Genomic DNA, 21,898 nt, shown 5'->3' with positions numbered 1-21,898 from the left:
TATGGTGCAACAATATGTAAAAAAAAGACAGAGGGAACTACATAGACCATGATCCTTTGCTCCATTTCAGTGCAGACTACAAGAAGAAATAACAGTTCTAAGCACTTTTAAGTCTTAGTTCTTTCGATTAAGTCTTGTCAAATCGTTTTATGAGGAAAAAATATATTAACAGATTTAGCCGTTTAGCCTCCATAAAATATCACAATAAATATCGTACCGTGAGATGTATATCGTGAAAATGTCGTACTGAGAGATTTGGATATTGTTACATCCCTAATCGTGAGTCTCTTCACCACGATATCGCAATAAATATCGTACTGTGAGGTTCATACCATGATGATATCGTATCGTGAGACTTAGATGTCGTTACACACAGAGTACATTTATTTTTTTTTTTATACACAACAAACTGAATATTCAAATGTTAGCTTCCACAAAAAGCCAAAATGTGCTCAATTTTACACTTCACTGAACCAGTCCAACTAGGCCGAGACGCAAAAAACCCCCAAAACATTACCAAAAAAAGTAAGTATATATTGTTTTATTTCTGCATTACTACTAATAATTTAAATGCACTTAGATTAGATGATATCAAGTACTTTTTCTTTTTTTCTTCTCCACACCTTACCACCTTTCTTTACTCAATTTCCAGCTCTGGACCTGAACAAAAGGTAAAAAGCAGCCGTTAACTTGAAAACTACCACTTCATGACATCACAAGGTGGAACAGGATTACTCAAACACGTGTGAATGAAACAAAACACAACCCCAGACATGTTTTTGAGGAGGTAACGACATTCTAACGTGGCTTAAAAGGTGCACTGCGCAACCCTAACTTTTCAAGTGGAGGGTCCACTATGTTCTCGTCTCCATGGTGATGTTATTGCTTTGTCTAGAATGTTCCACAATATAGATTACACCTATTTATCGCAAGGGAGACGAGCAGGTTACAGCACTACGCTACATTACAGTTCAGATCTGTGGAAAATCGCCCTTATTCACAGAAGGAATGATTGTATTTTTATGCAATAGAAACACACGCAGTGAATAAATGCTGGATGGAAAAGTTTAAAGTCACACCACGGAACATTCAGAACAGAACAGCAGAACAATGGATTCTAAAAAGGTGAAATTAGGTCAGAAGGTGTGAGAACACTGTGTGCACACGATGCACCATTGTCCACTTCAGTTCATGACAAGGGACAGTTCACAAATGACACTAAAAATGACAAATAAAATGTCCAATAGAATAGCTTTTTGTATGGTATTTCACAAGCAAAGATGTAGGCTACGCATGGCAATAAAAAGTACTTAAGGTGTACTTAGAGGGAGCTGTTAATTAGTACTAAATGAAGCCAAAAGTTAAAAAGGTAAACATTCAGGGCAAAAAAATATGTATATGGTATTGTAAGCTAAGCAAGTTGTGGAAAAAGGATGAAAGGGGCGACTTCATGAAAAACAGAGTGGTAATTTGATGATATTTTAATCATTTTTAGAATGATTAAAATTCAAGACTGTCACCATAGCAGTTAAGAAGTCAAAACTAAATATTTGTCTGTCCTCTGAACAGTATAAAGTCCTCAAAACGTCGTCAACAACAACAACAGACTGAAACCAAGGAATGTAATGAACCAAACCTAGAGAGCAAAACAAGTGGGATTCTAAACCAGAATTGGATCTATAGCTCAAAATGTAAGATTGATATATTTAAAAAATACGGAATAAGTGAAATAAAATGAATTGAATAATATAGGACATTCTGAAAACTGATTTCAACCAACAAATGTGGAACTTTCGACAAAAAATAGGGCCAGATCCTGGTTGTATCAAAATAAAAGTAGCAAGTCTCGTATCACAACGCACAGTAAACTCATTTTTACGCTTCCATGAAAATAAAAAAATAAAAAGCGTGGTATGCATTCTACCCTTCACGAAAAAAAATATATAATCAAAAAAAATAAAATAAAAATAAAATCACCAGGAAATGAACGACATTATGTGTAAATTCTAAATAAAACTAGCATGTCAAGTTGTTTTCAAACTCGTATCACTACGCGCAGCCAACTCATTTTTACGCATGGAAAATAAAAACTAAAAAAGCGTGGACTTGCATGCCCCTACCCTACACAATTCTGCAGATAACGCAAAGAAAACCAGTGCACACTTCAATCAATCCAATGCCAAACAAATAAAATAAGTACAATAAAAAATAGCGCATTCAAAAGCCATACATTTTGAGACTTACCGAACTTTTGCTGCAACGGAAGAAATCGCGTCACTCCTCAAATTCTTCCTTTTGGATACCGCAGTTCCCATGACCCAAGACGAGTGAACAAACACATGCCACTTTTTTTCGTACACAATTCGCAAACCACGCACGAAAAATAAGTCATTCAGTTCAATCAGCAAAGTCCGCGCACGCTAATCCACGAGTGGCGCCTGTCGGATCACATCGCGCTGGTCCCGGGTGCGTGGAGCGGACGGTGAGGCGAGCGCAGCGCGGAGGAGATCGGTCCGAGTGTGTGCGGATGTCTCCCGCTACACGAGCATCTGAAGAGCCCTGGAAGGAAACCGTGACCGTGTAAGGTAAAAGGGGCGGGGTTTAAGGAGGGGGCGTAGAGATAAAAGTGAAGCGTGCGTGTTTTTATAGGGAGGAAGAGGAGGAGGAGGAGGAGGAGGGGATACGCTGCTCATTAGTGGAGGAAAGACAAGAGATGGAGAGAGTGGGAAGGAAGAATAGTGGAAATACTATATAGGCTAAAGCAGGGGTCTCCAATCTTTTTTCCCCAGTGAGTTACCTTTACCAAACGAAAATACCACAGAGCTACCAATTTGTAGTCATACTGGCGCCACCTAGTGCCTCCACTCAGTTTCATTTCTCTCCAGCGACTAGGTCAGGAATCAGAATACACTATATAATTATATTTGGCCCACGAGCAGTGTTGAGGAGTAACAGATTACATGTACCGGAGTTAAGTAATCAGAGTACTAATAATGAGTAACTGTATTCGGTTACAGTTACTGTTTCAGTGAGTGGTAATTGGATTACAGTTACTTTGTTGAAATAAATGGATTACAGGGCGGTATTTTCCTGTTTTCACATTTTGGGATAAACGAGGACTAAAACCAGGACTAAAACCAGGTCAAAACCAGGACTAAAACCAGGTCAAAACCAGGACTAAACCAGGTCTAAACCAGGACTAAAACCAGGTCTAAACCAGGACTAAAACCAGGTCTAAACCAGGTCTAAAACCAGGACTAAAACCAGGTCTAAACCAGGACTAAACCAGGACTAAAACCAGGTCTAAACCAGGACTAAAACCAGGTCTAAACCAGGACTAAAACCAGGTCTAAACCAGGACTAAACTAGGTCTAAACCAGGTCTAAAACCAGGACAAAAACCAAGACTTAAACCAGGACTAAAACCAAGACTTAAACCAGGACTAAAACCAAGACTTAAACCAGGACTAAAACCAAGACTTAAACCAGGACTAAACCAGGTCTAAACCAGGACGAAACTAGGACTAAAGAAAAGCGTTTGATGGCAGAGTCCTGCATGGGTTCATTTTTGGAGACCCACACCTGCGCGGTTCAGCACCACACCTGCCTGTTAACTCATGATTCTATCAAAGTTAAACCTGAACCCGCCTGGACCCGTTAACATTCCACCCGTTACCCACCAGTGCTCATGATAAATCGGGGTCAGCCCATTAGTCCGACAGCCCACCAAGCCAGGACTGAACCAGGACTAAACCAGGACTGAACCAGGACTAAACCAGGACTAAACCAGGACTGAACCAGGACTACACCAGGACTGAACCAGGACTACACCAGGACTAAACCAGGACTGAACCAGGACTGAACCAGGACTAAACCAGGACTGAACCAGGACTACACCAGGACTGAACCAGGACTAAACCAGGACTAAACCAGGACTAACCAGGACTAAACAGGACTACACCAGGACTAAACCAGGTCTAAACCAGGACTAAACCAGGACTGAACCAGGACTGAACCAGAACTGAACCAGGACTGAACCAGGACTGAACCAGGACTAAACCAGGACTAAACCAGGACTGAACCAGGACTAAACCAGGACTACACCAGGACTAAACCAGGACTACACCAGGACTAAAACAGGTCTAAACCAGGACTGAACCAGGACTGAACCAGAACTGAACCAGGACTGAACCAGGACTACTCCAGGACTAAACCAGGACTGAACCAGGACTAAAAAAGGACTGAACCAGGACTACACCAGGACTAAACCAGGACTAAACCAGGACTAAACCAGGACTAGACCAGGACTAAACCAGGACTACACCAGGACTAAACCAGGACTAGACCAGGACTAAACCAGGACTACACCAGGACTAAACCAAGACTAAACCAGGACTAAACCAGGACTGAACCAGGACTACACCAGGACTAAACCAGGACTAAACCAGGACTAAACCACGACTAAACCAGGACTAAACCAGTGTCATTAGCATAAATATATACACACCCCAACCACCGAGGCAATCGCCAGAACTACACCAGGACCGAACCAGGTCTAAACCAGGACTGGACTCGGTCTAAACCAGGACTTAACCAGGACTAAACCAGGACTAAAACCGATCTCCTCCGCTGATGGTTCTATGTAATAAATACACTAAAGTCCCTCTCAGCCTGGTCGATCGTTACAGGAAAAGCCCAGGAAATGGCACTTATTTATTTATTGAGACAGGGATGGTGTACAATTTTTGCATGAACCTTAACAGGAGAGATACAGTGTCCCACCTATGCAGCATGTTCTGGGTTTCTAAGGCAACGGACGTCCTGGATGAGCACGAACTATTTTTCTCTCGTTCGTAGTTCTTTGGTTATTTGGTTCTTTCTTTGGTTCTTTGGTAAAATTCCAGAACATTAAAACCTGTGGGTAAAACTCATGGGTCCCATTACGCAACTCGGTGCATGACTTTGTTTGATAGACCCTCCACCAGAAAAGTTACACAATGCACCTTTAATAGCTTACTTTTTGTGTGTAAAACTTTAAAGAGAGCAGTTGAATGTGATTTTGAGTAGAAGTTTAAACGCTGAGGGGAGTTTGTTTGAGCAGTTCCAGGCTAGTGGCCATGTTCTCATTAGTAACACTTAACACTTTACACACTTTACACACTTCTGGAGCATCTCGTCCAGTTTTTTGGCAGCAGAAAATGGACACATGGAACAGGAGTCTGATTAGAGAAGTGTTACCTGTGCCATCTTAGAAACTTTTACTGAAATAATAACACAGTGAAATAAGACTTTTATTATTATTATTATTGTTTACAGGTTTCATTTAATTGTTTATTTTACATTACATTATTTTTTGTGCATGTGTTCAGACGGCAAGTGCTGTGTCAGGGGTGTCAGGTTTACGTGGAAAGTCTACGAGAGTCATGAAGAGACGACTGACATTATTTTGAATGTTAAAAACTATAATCCCAAACCATAAGGTGAGTGGAAAGAGTTAACACTAACCAGACCAATTAGGCAGAGATGTAAAAAATAAATATATATATCATTTTCTTCTAATATTTTAAAAGTACTTGGATTAGACGATATGAAGTACTTTTTCTTCTCCACACCACACCACCTTTCGGGAGTTTATAATCACTCAATTCCCCTCCCTGGAACTGCAAATCTCTCTGGACGAAAGGTAAAAAGCAGCTCTTAACTGCTTAACTTCACCACTTCATGACATCTCAATGGTTTTATAGAAGCAACATCTTATAAACATGGGGAAGTACATATCCCATGATTCATTTCAGTGCAGACAACATGAAGAAATATGTTTTATACTTGAATACTTTAGCCTCATTCATCAGACGGTTTTACTTCGCTCCACTTCATAGAAACCGTTTGACCTCGCAGCCTTAGAATTCGTTCGCTCGACAATAGGCAGGTACTTTTTATCATTTAATCAATCGCTGCTATTTGGTTGTGACGTATGTAATGCACCGCTAATGGGGTTAACTGGTGTCTTAAACTTTTCCCAAATCTCATAAGAAGAAGGACAATGACATCTTTCTCTTTGATAAAATTCACCAAACATTCTCTTTGTTCCGGCTTTAAATCCTCGATCTCGGGAATCATTAACAACACTGAATATATGACTCTTTGCTGATTGGCTGGTGCCCAAACTTGCACTTCTGGGGGTTTTTGCAAACAGTCTAGTGTATTTTGATTCCTGACCTAGTCACTGGAGAAAAATAAAATTGAGCGGAGGCACTAGCTGGTGCCAGCCTGGCTAGGAATTCTTGGGATTATGATGGAAATAATTCACACCAAAATCTTGTCAAGGTGAAAAAAGTGTCCCATCTACAATTATATCAGCCTCTCCAAAATATCACAGTAAATATCGTACTGTGAGATGAATATCGTGATAATATCGTACCGAGAGATTTGAATATTGTTACTTCACTAGTAAACATAGGAGCCACGGCGAGCCTAAAATAAGGAACAGTTAGATGATTATAAAACATAAACCATCATCCATTTATCTGTGCACCAAGTTGGGCATCAAAATGATACATTTACAATAGTAATTAATCCAATTCACAAGGTGGAACAGGATTACTCAAACATGTGTGAATGGAACAAAACACAACTCCAGGCATGTTTTTGAGAAGGTAATGACATTCTAACGAGGCTTGAAGGTGCACTGCGCAACCCTAACTTTTCAGGTGATGTTACTGCTTGTCTAGAATGTTCCACAATATAGATTAAACCGATTTATCACAAGGGATACTATTATGATTATTTCCAAACATCTGCGCATTTGTTTAAAACAGTAAATGCACTGACAGGATTTTAAATGTTAAAAAAACTATAATACCAAACCATAAGGTGAGTAAAAAGAGTTAACATTTCACAATTCTACACATGTAGGTGTTGTAAAGTCATGGAAAATTCACTTTAGGTCATGAAAAAGTCATGGAAAAGTTTAGAAATTTAGTTTTTGTGATCAAATTTGTATTCAAGTCCTGTGCTCAGTCCTGTGCTCAGGTCTGTGCACTGGCTCCTGTGGCTCAGAGAATAGACTTTAAAGCAGCTCTGCTTGTGTACAAGTCTCACCATGGCCGAGCACCAAAGTACATCTGTGACATGTTAGTGTCATATGAACCATCTCACACTCTGAGGAGCTCAGGGACCGGCCTCCTGCTGGTGCCCAGAGTCAGGACTAAACAAGGGGAGTCAGAGTTTCAGGTTCATGCAGCTAAAACCTGGAACAGTCTGAACATGTGAGACAGACTCTTCTGTGACGCTGTTTAAATCCAGGCTCAAAACATTTCTGTTTAACTGTGCATATAACTGAAAGGTTTTCAATCCGCACTCTTCTCTCCAATTTATGTCTCTCTTTTTTCATTTTAATCTTCATGATTATTTATGTTTTGATTTGTCTTTATTATGATTTTAATGTATTTCTTATTCTGTAAAGCACTTTGAATTACTTTGTGTACGAATTGTGCTATACAAATAAACTTGCCTTGCCTTGCCTAGAAAGCTGACTGAGAGTATACATATTGTGTACAATCTAAGAACATATATTATAATGAAAACTCTCCAGGTAACAACTATACAATAGATTCAGATCTCAGTTTGATCAGTAGATTGAACCAGCAAGAGATGTTTTGGGTTTTTGCTCCGTGCCTTCGAGCAGCAGAAAGCTCCATTTGAACAATTTCTCCGGAAGATAGGAGCCATTCTCTCACAGTCAGAGGTCGAACTGATTTCCACCGGCATATTACCATTTTTTTGGCAGCTGTAAGACCTGCTAATAATATTCCACGATCATTAATTGTCAGATTTAGTTTGTCGTTTAGCAAAAGAAACCTCTGAGTACAAGGTGTGCCACCTCATCTGGTGATCGGAATTCCTTGATGAAAGCAAAATGTTGGACCAAATCTGGTTCTAGTCCCACTCGAGTGATCCCTCAATTCAGTTTTCCAAAGCTGCTCAACTAGTAGAATTTTTTGTGTGCACTTAACAATTAGTTTATATAATTTAGAAATCTTACCAGAGCTTTCTGCTTTGTTCAAACTAGAATGAAGAGAGTGATTTTTAATCCATGTATCATTCATTCATTAGTTTTTCAACAACTTCTTCATTATTTGTCTCCAAAACCAAAATGAAATTAAAGCCGCAAGCGGCGTCGAACGGCCCTCGCCTGCCGCGCCCGCCGCGCCCGCGAACGCCGCGCCCGCGAACGCCGTGCCCGCAAATAGTGTGCCCCGCCAACACCATACCGTAAACGCCGTGTCCGCAAACTCTGTGCCTGCAAATGGCAAAATGACATAGTACGCCTTCAGATGCTCTTTGCACCACCTACTGGCCAACCTTGAAAAATTCCCATGTCAGCAATATATGTTTTTTCTTCTAGTCATTAATAGAACTGAATTCCGAAATTTGGTGCAGATCCGACAATGTTGATGTTTCATGTATACGGTAGGGGGCGCTATAGTGTTTTTTCATATGTTTTATAGTGTATTATATTCAGACTGAGATCACACATTAGTGATTCAAATTTCAACACGATCGGACTAAGTCTGTGGGAACAGGAGCAAATAATGTCACCTTGAAATTCGCCCAAACTTTGACCAAATTTAGCAGCTTCGCCGCACGTAAACCGTGACAGTTATCAAAAAAAATCAGCTAACTTTAGATGTTCCACTTGTCTAGATGATGTACGGTGATTTTCAGCCCTGTGGGTGAAGCACCTTCAGAGGAGTTCGTTCAAACGCAATGTGAACGAAAATGCGAACTGAAATTTCAATCCAAGATGGCTGCCTTCTGGTTCGTCAGGGGGCGTGGCCATAATATTTTTTTTTGTTTGTCTTCACATGACGAATGTGTGTACCGAATTTCATGGCTCTACGACAAAGTTGACCGGGACGTCTCCCATAGACGCCAAATTTTAGAGTCTTTGCGCCCCTGCTGGCCAACAGTGAAAAATTCCCCATGTCCATAATATACTTTTTTGCTCGTAATCATGCATAAAATGTAATTCCCAAATTTGGTGCAGATCCGACAATGTTGATGTTTCATGCCTATGGTAGGGGGCGCTATAGTGTTCACTTTTCATATGTTTTATAGTGTATTATATTCAGACTGAGATCACACATTAGTGATTCAAATTTCAGTACGATCGGACTAAGTCTGTGCGAATAGGAGCAAATAATGTCACCTTGAAATTAGGTGAAATTTTGACCAAATTTTGCGGCCTCGCCGCACGTAAACCGTGACAGTTATCAAAAAAAATCAGCTAACTTTAGATGTTCCACTTCTGTAGATGATGTACGGTGATTTTCAGCCCTGTGGGTGAAGCGCCTTCAGAGGAGTTCGTTCAAACGCAACGTCAGCGAAAACGCGGACTCAAATTTCAATCCAAGATGGCCGCCTTCTGGTTTGTCAGGGGGCGTGGCCATAATAATATTTTTTGTTTGTCTTGACATGACGAATGTGTGTACTGAATTTCGTGGCTCTACGACAAAGTTGACGTCGGGACGTCTCCCATAGGCGCAATGTATTTTGACTTTTCGAGGTGGCGCTGTGTCGCCATTTTTTATGCCCGTGCACGAAACCTATATTTTCTCGAATTTTTCGCCACTTCTGAATTTTGGGCAAAGTTTGGTGAGTTTTTGAACGTGTTTAGGGGGTCAAATTAGGGTTTAAAGAGCAGAAGAATAATAATAATAATAATTCGAGCAAAAACAATATTTCCGAAAATTTTAGAACAACATATTGTACATTTTTTGAAAGCTCTCGACCTTCCCCACGTCCCCGTGGGGTCATTGGTGAGTGACGGGCGCGTCTGGACCATCTCGCTGGGGTCACCCCCCGACCTCCCATTGACTTCCATTCATTTTAGCAGTAGTAAATATGAGCCAGGCCTTGGGCGTGGGTTACTGGGATACTGCTGTTCGTGCCGGGGGCGACCGTGGACATAGTTGCATGTCGTCTTGTCGCATTCGGACATCGCACGTCGCTCCCCATCGCTCCGCTCGGTAGGCCCTACGCCCTGTCGGGGCTCGGGCCTAAAAAAGATAAAGATAAGTTTTTTCAGTTTTGGATTTTGTGTTTAAATGAAGAATGGAAAAAATGGATAACGACCACTTCCTATTTACGTGACTTCCATGACTGTGATACCGGACTTTTCTGCCGCATACGGACTGAACCAGGACTGACCCAGGTCCGGGACCAGGGCTGGCCCAGAGCGGGACTCCGAGCTTTGACTCCAAGGCTCCGCGAGGTCCGAGAGGTCCGAGCCTCAGCTTCGAGTTCTGGCCCTTCAGTAGGCTCTGAGCCTCCAGTCTGGTCCCGGTCTCAGTCTCAGTCTCAGTCTCGGTCTGGTCCCAGTCTGGTCCAGGTCTGGTCCCAGCATGGTCCTGGTCTGGTCTTGGTCTCAGTCCCGCTCTGGTCCCGGTCTGGTCCCAGTCTGGTCTCAGTCTCGGTCTCAGTCTCGGTCTGGTCCCGGTCTCAGTCTCGGTCTGGTCTCAGTCTCGGTCTGGTCCTGGTCTCAGTCCTGATCTCAGTCTCGGTCTGGTCCCGGTCTCAGTCTCGGTCTGGTTCCAGTCTGGTCCCGGACCTGGATCAGTCCTGGTTTAGTCCATATGCAGCGCAAAAGTCCAGCATCACAGTCACGGAAGTCACATAAACGGGAAATGATTGTTTTCCGTTTTTTTCCATTCTTCATTTAAACACAAAATCGAAAACTGAAAAAACGAATCGTTATCCATTTTTTCACTTTGGTTTTGGTGACAAATAATGAAGAAAACAGTTGTTTTTCCATTTTCTTATTTTTGGTTTTATATTGAAAAATGAATAAACAAATGATACACGGATTATTTTTGAGCATATATCCCTAAGGAACACCATGGGACCTCATTGCTGAAGATAAAAGAAGATCAAAGTACCTGGTAGATTAAAGCATTTTTGTAAATAATGGAACTCTGTTAATCCTAAATTTTGAAATTTTGTCAGTGTAAAAGAGTGGGAATTCTGAAAGTGTGTGAATGAAACAAAATACAACTCCAGGTCTGTTTTTGAGCCGGCAACAGCTTTATAAAATTACATAAAGCTCACAAGAGTCAATTTCACGTAATATAGGACCTTTAACTCTCACCACAGTCATATTCTGGTGTTTGGTTTCATAATAACTTCGGGATCACTTTCGGAGCAGACATCTTTCACACTCTCATGCGAATAGACGGATGATAAAAGGAAGGGGCGCTTGATTCGTCTGCCCGGCCCCGCCCTGAGACGTGCCCGTATTTGGATGGTAAATGAGAGATGCGGCTCCGAGCTCATAACACAAACAAGACTTATATAATATTCATGCGGCACAATGAGAGTTACTTGGACGGATCGGCTGGCAGGTGCACCGCAGACGGATGGAGATTTGTTATGGGGAGATTTGCGCTCGCTTGGGGATTATTACGCAACACGATAAGAGACCTGATCAGACTTAAACATTTCAGTAGTAGAATAAATGATCATGTACTTTTATTTGAGTTTGAATAGCCTTGGATAAAAGCACTCGAAAACTTTTATCCAGTTGACAAAAATACCAAATACCAGGGGAGACGAATCAAGCGCCCCTTATATTTTGGCAGTCACGAGTAGAGTTTAAAACCAGATCTTCAGTTCTGATTCTGCAGCCTGTTTGTTCCCTTGAGACATTTCGTTGTTGTGATCACCGATAGCAACCAAGAGAGATCAGGAACTATTTTTACTTTATGATCTTAACCCTTTACTACATTTGTCTGATGTTTTTCTTAATTATGCGTTTAAAACTCCCCCTTTTACCCCTAAGGAAGTGTTGTACATCCTTTTGTTTTTGATACAACCTGTTATTTCACAATCTGCTGCTGTAGTTGTGTCATATGGCTGGAATAAAAGCTACAGGACCAGAAATACACATGAAAACAAAAAAAAACAAAAAAAAAAAAAAGTACATAAACACAGGAAGTAACTCTAAGTTTCGTTTTATCTGTTTTAAAACTTTACCAAAACAAAAGAAAAGGAAAGAAACTGAGCAAGATTTATTGGAGTCAGGTAAAGGCCATGTGCGCTGTCCATGGTGCTGAAAACCAAACTCTTGCTTCTCACCGTCACTGGCTTTAGCTGCGTTTATTTTTTATTGAACAAATAATCTGGATGTATTACACACAGTGGGATCAGTGTATGGATTCTTTTCAGTCCAGAATACAGCAGAGCCCACGAGCGCTGTCCAAGGTGCTGAAAACCCAACTTACAATCAGACCAGGTTTTGACGGGAACTTGAGTGGGAATTGAGTCAGTTTGGTGGTGTCACTTCCAACCAAGTAGTGTTTGATAAATCTGAGTTTTGGCAGATATATTATTACACTTTTAGTTTTTGCCTCTTGTTGTGAGGCAGACTTCTTTGAAAGCCACTACTTCCTGAGGTCCACTTTGAAACCCTTAAACTCATTTTGTTTATGGAGACCTGTCGTGTGGGAGTATGGGAGATGTAGGCTTGTGGGTTGACATTGCACGGAATTGTACTGCAGTCAGAGAGGTTCATGTCCAGGTCCAGGAGAATATAAAACCATTTGCAGGTATGTTTTTTTTTATTTTTAAATGTATTTTATTTACATATTTTACAGAACTAACACACAGACACACACACACATAAATAAAATAAAATAAACAATAAAAAAAATAAAAATGATAAAATAAAACAAATAATAATAATAAAAAAAAAAAAAAACATAAAATAAAATAAAAAATAAATAAACTAAAATAAAACAAAATAAAACCACACCCCATATTTCGGACATTATAACACCGGCCACGTGATGTTTTTTAATTGTTTTGAATTAAAATATTCTTCGTCGAGTTTACATGGAAATAATAATTCCGAATTGAGCTTTACATGGAAAACATGTTAAATCATCTTTATTTAATTCCACTCAACGTCTGGGGGTGGGGAAAGTTCTGATTGGACAAAGACCCGAATGTATTTACGTCGACCGGAAGAAAACACACGCTTCAGCTGCTGCCGGCTTTTCTGTCATCTCGGTTTGTCGTTACTCCACGGACACAAACATGACACAAACTTTTTCTGCAGTCGTTTTGATGATAATAATTGTGCAGCATCTGGAGAATTCTTTCATCACGCTTTACGTCTGTGAGCTGAGGAGGAGAAGGGAAGAGTGTTGGAGAAGGCAGGAAGAAGACAAACTGAGTCAACAGCTGCTCTACCTCAGCCCACTCCCACATCCCGCTCACAAATCCAAAGAGACGTGGATGAAAGTCCGGAGCCGGATCATCTGGATTGCGTCAGAAGGACGACCGAAGGAGCATGTGCTGAACAACACAAATTACTTTTAAGAAGAATAAACGTTTACATGATTGAGGAATGAATTAGTTCAGCTTTAAAATCGGAATAAACCACCCATGTACTTCGGAATTAAGTTTAATTCTGAATAATCATTTTCACTGGGAATTAAGTGTTTACATGGTATTTTGAATTAATTTGTTTTCATAGTTAAAGGGCCCATCTCATGCAAAATCAACTTTTCAGAGCTTTCTACCTTCTAAGAGTGATGTGTGGGCCTTGTATATGTCGCCAAAGTGTTTTTTAGATTGATTTGGCATTTTTCCACAAATTGCAGTGTATTTTTACCACCCTCCTACGTGACAATGAACTAAAGACTGCCACAATGATGACGCGGCAGATACACCCATGACGCATTTGTTGTAGCAGAAAGCGCTTCATTTTTTACTCTCATGTAAACTGTAAATGTAAACTCCAAAAAAGTTCGTTTTATACTAAATAATTGACATAAAAAAAAAAAACAAAACTCAACTTGTATTTCTTTTTAATGAAGCCCATTGGACAAAACAAGCCAAGGATTAAAGTTTCAAAGTGTGCGTGTGAGTTGTGTGTCGGACACAATGCAGATCACATCACAGCTCCGTACACACACACACACACACACACACACACACACACACACACACACACACACCACTTTCATACGAGGCAATGTGTGTGAAGTGTCTTGCCTAAGGACACAATGATTGAATTGATTGTGTTTAAGTGTCCTTGACTATCAGCTGTTCATGGACCTGGAGCAGATTTTGTGTTGATGGAGGAAACCGGAAGAAACTCATCCAGACACGAAGAGAAACAACCCATAACCTTCTTGCTGTGAGGCATGAGTGCTAAACAAAAATAGAGTAAATAGAGACATGTCATATACCGGACGGATGTCGTAATACCGGCAGGTCTAATCCAGGACTAAACCAGGTTTAAACCAGGTCTGAAAACCCGATCTAAACCTGATCTCACCCAGGTCTAACCCAGGTCTAACCCAGGTCTGAGCTGGGGTTTCATCTAGTTTGTCCCGTCTTCCTCCTCCTCCGTCTCCTCTTCCTCTCCTCTCGCGCTCTCGTCCTCGTATTCTTCTTCTTCGTCGTGGAGTTCGTATTTGTCCTTCAGTCGTGTGAGAAGTTGGTTTCTCCTCTGCTCCTCGGCTAACGTCTTCGTGGAGCTCTCCAGCTCGGCGTGGGCTTTCTGCAGCTCTTCACACATCTGCTGGATTTGCTCTTGCAGATGTGTTTTCTCCTGTTTGATCTTTTCATGTTCATCACAGAGAATCTCCATCTCCTCCAACAGTTCTGTGATCCTCTGTCGTTGTCTCTCTGTCTCTCTACACCTCCGATAACCTGTTCTCCACACTTTTCAGATCTTCGGACATGCGCTTCTTATAAGATTTTTTTTTTTAAATTCCCGAAAGCCTGAGGAACCGACTCCTGTCGTCAACATTTCGAGCTCCTCCTTCAAATTCACCTTCTCTTGGTTGAGCTCGGTGACAGCTTTGAGGAACTCTGAATGGGTCTTTCAGCTGAGCATGTTGTTGACGTTCCTCCTTCAGATCTCGTAGGTGTGGGCAGACTTCACCTTGTGCTTCATCACACCTCATCTGAACTTTCTCCAGCGACTCCTGCTGCAAGCAGACCCTCTCGATCTGTTTCTTCTAACAGTTCGTTGTTATGATTTAATGAGTTGTGGATCTTCTCGTTTTGTTGCTGGTTCAGATTTATTAAGTTTTGGATCCTCTCTTTCTGTTGCCGTTTCTGATTGTTTAAGTTTTGGATCTTCTTTTACTCGCGAGGAAAACGGGCAGAGAGTGGGCATCAAAACCAACAGTCTCCACACGTTCTGATGCTTCAAGGCCGCTCTCCTCTTTTTATTTCATTAGGAGGCCCTAGTTACAGAATGATAATTCTCAAGGGGAAGGGGAAACAGCAAAGACATAATAAGAAAACTGATGCAGCTATGCATAGTATAAACACATAAAACATGATTAACAATCAGGAGGTGCCTTAGGTATGGACAGACTCCATGTGTGACAGTGGGAGTTGGCTTCATGTGAGGAATCATCTCGAGGTTCACTAGAGCGATAGGACACTGCACACAGTTGTCAAACACACAGAGGTTATTCAACAAGTGACAAGTGATTGGTACATTATAAACCAAAGAATTGTAGTACAATTGTAGTTAACTCATAGCCACAGAATATCGCACAAGTATTTAGCAAATATGGGCTAATAAAATTATTCTGATTCTGATTTTCTAAGTTTCGGTTCCTCTTGTTTAGTTGCTGAATCTGATTTTCTAAGTTTTGGATCGTCTCGTTTTGTTGCTGGTTCTGATTTTCTAAGTTTCGGATCGTCTCGTTTGGTTGCTGGTTCTGATTTTCTAAGTTTCGGATCCTCTCGTTTTGTTGCTGGTTCTGATTTTCTAAGTTTTGGATCCTCTCGTTTTGTTGCTGGTTCTGATTTTCTAAGTTTCGGATCCTCTCGTGCAGTTCCTGGTTCTCAGCCTCTAAGATTTGGCGCTTGACCTTAGGTCGAGAGTTTCTAAAAAAAAAAAACACCAGGGCATTTTTTTCTGTTTAAATATGCAGTAGAGAGAGAGAAAAGCTCTAGTGTAAACGTGCAGTAGTAGCTCTAGTAGCAGTACACGCAGTACACGCAGTAGTCGTAGTACACGCAGTAGAAGTGGCAGTATTCTGTGTCTGTAGGGTCTGTTTCGTGTTACACTTATAATCTTCTTCAAAGCAGTAAGTTGCTTTGTGCTTTGTGCTTGTCCTTTACTGATGATGTCATAAAGCAGAGCGCTGCTTTGAAGTAGCAGTAGTAAAAGTATTAGTAAAAGTATTCTGTCACTTTAGTGTTTATTTCACTGTGTCACTCAAAGTTTACTTTAAAGCAGCGTCGTGCTTCTCTGATGATGTCATCAAGCAGAGTTCTATCACCATGGAGATCCAGGGCGGCATTAGAACATCACGTTGCTACGGCGACAGCTTCTCAGGCTCCAAAACTATTTTAGATTCTAGAATGTGATGATGTCATCGTCCCAGAGGGGAGCTAAATCATTTTCCCGGTGATTACGATGTACTTTTCCATCTGTATTAATATTAGATGGAAACCATGGCAACAGAGAAGTCGTCTGCTCTTGTGGAAGCTTTCACATGTTAAACGTTTAATGTTGTTTTTTTATAATTAACAAAACTAGTCGATCTCACCTGGGACAGAAGGGGAGGGGCTTAGATCAGAGAGATCAGGAGTCTAACCCACAACCTCCTGGTGAGAGGGAGGAGACAAGACAACCGCCCGACATCAGAGCGTTTGTGAAAGCAGCGGCTGAAACGTCCCCAACACATTTGCACGACTTCATTGTTTTTTGTTGATTCAAGGAAAGTTACTCAGAAAATACTCAGGTAAAGGGGCGGGGCCTCACTGCTCAGGTAAAGGGGCGGGTAAAGTCTGACCTGTTCATTTTCAGAAAAGTCCTGGTGTTTGACACAAAGAAATACAAATTGAATTCACAAATAATAATAATAACCCAGTTTTGTTTTGTATGTGAACTAGAAGTGCACAGTCTGATCTTTGAACACTGAAGAGTCTCAAAGTGAGTGGTTTTACTGTAGACAGGAAACAGGTGACACAAAGGTCTGCACACAGATCCCGCTTCAGTCTTTGCGATCGGGGATTTAAAGTCTCGTAAGATTCTCCTCGTGTCTGTGGCGTTCGCTTTCTGTCGCACGTTTAAAAATGGTTCCAAATCCTGTAGTGTGTGTCGGCCGTAACTGCTGCTGCGAGCCTCATCGTTCTGCTCTTAAAATGTTCGTATTAATCCGCTCTACGTGATCCCGGGTTTTTCATTTTGCTGTTTTGTCTGTAAATCGATTCCTAAAATGCAGCTCTGAATTCTCCCCTGTAACCGCGGGCGTCGATGAGCTTCATTTGACTGGAGCCGAGCGATTTCTTTACAGTCTGTGGACGTCTAAAGAGGAAAAGGACTCTGGATTTGGGCATTTTCAGTTTGTATTTTGGATTTAGATGTGAGTCATTTATCACTGAAAGACAAACAGACTGTGAGTAAAACACAGTGATAATAATAAAAATGAAATGTGAAGTTTTTGAGGCGCCTATGTTCTATTTTTGTCATAATTACACCAGGGATTCGGTCCTGTTTTACATTAGTCCTGGTCTTGGTTCAGTCCATATTTTAGTCCTGGTTCAGTTCTGGTTCAGTCCTGGTTTAGTCCTGGTTTAGTCACATCAGGACTTGTCACTTTTTAGTGCTCTCCTTGTCTCCATCCCTCTTTATCCCTCTTCTCTTCCTCTGTTTTCATCTCTATGTAGCGGGAGGGCATCTGACACACACACACACACACACACACACACACACACATACACATACACACACACACACACACACACACACACACACACACACACACACACACACACACACACACACACACACACACACACACACACACACACACACACACACACACACACACACACACACACACACACACACACACGTTTGTTCTGCTTCAGGCTGCTTCTGTTTCAATGACAAATGCTTCACAAAGGCAGAGCTTCATCCTTCATTATTTAGTTTGGCTCGGACAGAAATGTGTCTGAGGTAAGAGCCCAGGAGAAAGGGATTTGACAAAGGTAAAGAGAGAGAAAGAAAGAAAGGGAAGAGAGAAGAGGAAAGAGATACGGAAAAGGAGGAGAGAGATAGGAGGAGGAAGAGAGAAATGAAGAGAGAAAAGAAAGAAAAAAGCGAAAAGAGTGGGGGATTTCAAGTGAGAGGAGGAAGGAGGAAAAGAGGAAAGAGATACGGAAAGAGAGGAGAGAGATAAGAGGAGGAAGAGAGAAATGGAGAGAGAAAAGAGGGAGACAGAGTCTAGATGAGAGAGGGAAGAAAGTGTGGAGAGAAGGAGAGAGAAGGAAAGGGAAAAACAGGGAGAGTGGGTGGAGTGAGAAAAGAGGAGAGAAGAGAGAGAGAAAGAGAGAAAAGAGGAGAAGGGTAAGAGTGAGAGAGAAAGAGAAAGAAAAGAAAAAATAGTGGGGGGAGGAGGGAGGAAAAGAGAGAGAGGGGGAAGAGAGAAGAGGAGGAGAAAGATAATGAGAGAAACAGAAAGAGAAGAGAGGAAGACGAGGGGGGTGAAATAAAGAGAGGAAGAGAGAAAGAAAGGGAAGAGAGAAGACAAAAGAGATACGGAAAGGGAGGAGAGAGAGTAGGATGAGAAAGTGAAACAGAGAGAAATGGAGAGAGAAAAGAGGGAGACTGGATGAGTGAGAGGGGAGTGAAAAAGAGAGGGAAGAAAGTGTGGAAAACAGAGAGAGAGAGAAAGAGAAAAGGGAGAAATAGGGAGAGTGGGTGGAGCGAGAAAGGAGAAGAGAAGAGAGAGAAAGAGAGAAAAGAGGAGAGGGGGAAGAGTGAGAGAGCAAGAAAGAGAGTGGTGGATTGCAAGAGAGATAGGGGGAGAAAGGAAAAGAAAGAGAGGGGAGTGAGAGAAATAGACAAAAGAGAGAAGTGGAGAAAGAGGAGAGAGAAAAGAAAGGGGAGAGAGAAGAGAGGGAGAGAGACAAAGAGAGAAACAGAGAGAGAAGAGAGGGAGACTGCGAGAGAGAGAGAGAGCGAGGGAGTGAAATAAAGAGAGGGAAGAGACAGTGGGAGGTAAAAGAAAGAGAGAAGAGGAGAGAAGAGAGAGAAAGAGGGAGAAAGAAAGACTGCAAAAGAGAGAGGAGAAGAGAGGAGAGAAGAGAAGGGAGATACAGAGAGGGGGGAGAGAGAGAGAGAGAGAGAGAGAGAAGAGAGAGACAAGAGAGAGAGAGGAAGAGAGAGAGAGAGCAGGGAAAGTGAGAGAGAAAGAGAAAGAAAGAGTGGGAGAGTTTGCAAGAGAAAGGGGGGAGAGAGGGAGAAAGGAGTGAGAGAAAGAGAGGAGTGGAGAGAGAGGAGAGACAGAGAGAGGGAAGAGAGAGAGAAGGAGACAAACAGAGACAAAGAGAAATGGAGAGAGAAGAGAGGGAGACGGAGACTAGATGAGAGAGGGAGGAGTGAAAAAGAGAGGGAAGAAAGTGTGGAGAGAGAGAAGAGGAGGAAAAGGAGAAATAGGGAGAGTGGGTGGAGCGAGAAAGGAGGAGAGAAGAGAGAGAGAGAGAGAGAGAAAAGAGGAGAGGGGTAAGACAGAGAGAAAGAAAAGATAGAAAGAGGGTGAGGGAAAGAGAAAAAGGGAGGAGAGAGGGAGAGACGACTGAGAGAAAGAGAAGTGGAGAGAGAGGAGAGAGAGAGAGGGAAGAGAGAAAGAAGGAGAGAAAGAGAAACAAAGAGAAATGGAGAGAGAAGAGAGGGAGAAAGAGAAAAAGAGATAACGTGATGGAGAAAGGAAGTGAGGGAAAGAAAAGAGAGAAAAGAGAAAAGGGAGAGTAATAAAGTAAGAGAAAAAGAGAGCGAGAGAGATCACGAGAGAGAGAAGAGAGACAGAGAGAGGGAAGAGAGAGAGAAGGAGACAAAGAGAAACAAAGAAATGGAGAGAGAAGAAAGGGAGAGTGGGAAAGAGAGGGGAAGAGAAAGTGGGGGCAGACAGAGAGAGAGGGGAGAGAAAAAAAGAGAGGGAAGAGGCGGGACAAGCGATAGAGAGGAGGCAAAGAAAAGGGGGAGAGAGAGAGAAAGAGAAAAGGGGAGTGGGAAAGAGAGGGAGAATATGAGAAAGAGAGAGGAGTGAGAAAGAGAGAGGGGAGACAGAAAGGGAGAGGGAGACCACAGGAGAGAGGTGGAGAGAGAGAAAGAGTGGGAGAAGAGATTAAAGGGAGAGAGAGTGAAAAGAGAGAAAGCGGAGACAGAGAGGATGGAGAGAGGGAGAGTTCTGAAGCGGTAAAAATAAAGGATGAACAGTAAAAGTCCTTCCAAAAGAGTGATGTCCCAAAAATCGATGCATGCCCTCGTTTCTCGGAGTCAGGTCACCCTCCCCTCGTTCCTCTCAGCCCACTTTCACTTTCACTTTCACTTTCACATGGACACCTCTGATTCTGATGTAGTGATGTGAGAAACTTTGGCTCGTAGGTTTCGGAGACTTTCTGGCCCCAAGACAAAAATGAAAGAGTGGAGAGGAGGAGGGGAATGAAGGGACAGAGAGAGAGAGGGAAAGCATGAGATAAAAGCACAGGTAAAGAGAGGGAAGAGAGAGAGAGATGAGGGATGGAAAGGTGAGATGCAAAGAGATAGAGAAACAGGGAGGGAAACTGCAAGAGAGAGGAGAGAGCGAGTGAGAGGGAGATGAAGAGAAAGAAAAAGTGCAAGAGAGGGAGAGAGAGAGAGAGAGAGAGAGAGAGAGAGAGAGGGAAATAAGAGACAGTGGGAGGTAAAAGAAAGAGAGAAGAGGAGAGAAGAGAGAAAGGGGGAGAGAGAAAGGGAGAGTAGGTGGAACGAGAGAGCAGGAGAGAAGAGAGAGAAAGAGGGAGAAAGAAAGACTGCAAAAGAGAGGGAGAAGAGAGGAGAGAAGAGAAGGGAGATACAGAGAGGGGGAGAGAGAGAGAGAGGAGAGAAAAAGAGAGAAAGGGACATAGATAGAGAGGAGAGGTAGAAAGAGAGGTAAAGAGATAGAGAAAGGATGATGGGATTAGGGTGAGAGAGTGGAAGAGAGAGAGAGAGAGAGAGAGAGGAGAGAAGAGAGACAAAAAGAGGGAAAAGGGAAGAGCAGGGAAAGTGAGAGAGACAGAGAAAGAAAGAGTGGGAGAGTTTGCAAGAGAAAGGGGGGAGAGAGGGAGAAAGGAGTGAGAGAAAGAGAGGAGTGGAGAGAGAGGAGAGACAGAGAGAGGGAAGAGAGAAAGAGAGACAAAGAGAAATGGAGAGAGAAGAGAGGGAGACGGAGACTAGATGAGAGAGGGAGGAGTGAAAAAGAGAGGGAAGAAAGTGTGGAGAGAGAGAAGAGGAGGAAAAGGAGAAATAGGGAGAGTGGGTGGAGCGAGAAAGGAGGAGAGAAGAGAGAGAGAGAGAGAGAAAAGAGGAGAGGGGTAAGACAGAGAGAAAGAAAAGATAGAAAGAGGGTGAGGGAAAGAGAAAAAGGGAGGAGAGAGGGAGAGACGACTGAGAGAAAGAGAAGTGGAGAGAGAGGAGAGAGAGAGAGAGGGAAGAGAGAAAGAAGGAGAGAAAGAGAAACAAAGAGAAATGGAGAGAGAAGAGAGGGAGAAAGAGAAAAAGATAACGTGATGGAGAAAGGAAGTGAGGGAAAGAAAAGAGAGAAAAGAGAAAAGGGAGAGTAATAAAGTAAGAGGAAAAAGAGAGCGAGAGAGATCACGAGAGAGAGAAGAGAGACAGAGAGAGGGAAGAGAGAGAGAAGGAGACAAAGAGAAATGGAGAGAGAAGAAAGGGAGAGTGGGAAAGAGAGGGGAAGAGAAAGTGGGGGCAGACAGAGAGAGAGGGAGAGAAAAGAAGAGAGGGAAGAGGCGGGACAAGCGATAGAGAGGAGGCAAAGAAAAGGGGGAGAGAGAGAGAAAGAGAAAAGGGGAGTGGGAAAGAGAGGGAGAATATG

At 42.3% G+C, this 21,898-nt stretch overlaps 1 protein-coding gene across 1 annotated transcript in view; it reads right to left on the bottom strand.

Moving 5' to 3' along the window:
• Nucleotides 1-2,366, bottom strand: part of nsmfb (NMDA receptor synaptonuclear signaling and neuronal migration factor b) — a 145,311-nt gene extending 142,945 nt beyond the window's left edge. Inside the window, exon 1 of the mRNA XM_055161716.1 lies at nucleotides 2,245-2,366. Coding sequence (XP_055017691.1) covers nucleotides 2,245-2,315 — 71 coding nt within the window. The 5' untranslated portion in view covers nucleotides 2,316-2,366. The remainder of the gene's footprint in view (nucleotides 1-2,244) is intronic.
• Nucleotides 2,367-21,898: the final 19,532 nt, after the last annotated feature.

The sequence above is a fragment of the Boleophthalmus pectinirostris genome, unplaced genomic scaffold (genome assembly GCF_026225935.1).
Source record: "Boleophthalmus pectinirostris isolate CB_2022bp ecotype Guang Dong unplaced genomic scaffold, ASM2622593v1 HiC_scaffold_4, whole genome shotgun sequence".
Classification (NCBI taxonomy): Eukaryota; Metazoa; Chordata; class Actinopteri; order Gobiiformes; family Gobiidae; genus Boleophthalmus; species Boleophthalmus pectinirostris.
The sequence above is the reverse complement of the archived record's forward strand: the minus strand, read 5'-3'. Positions and strand labels throughout refer to the sequence as shown.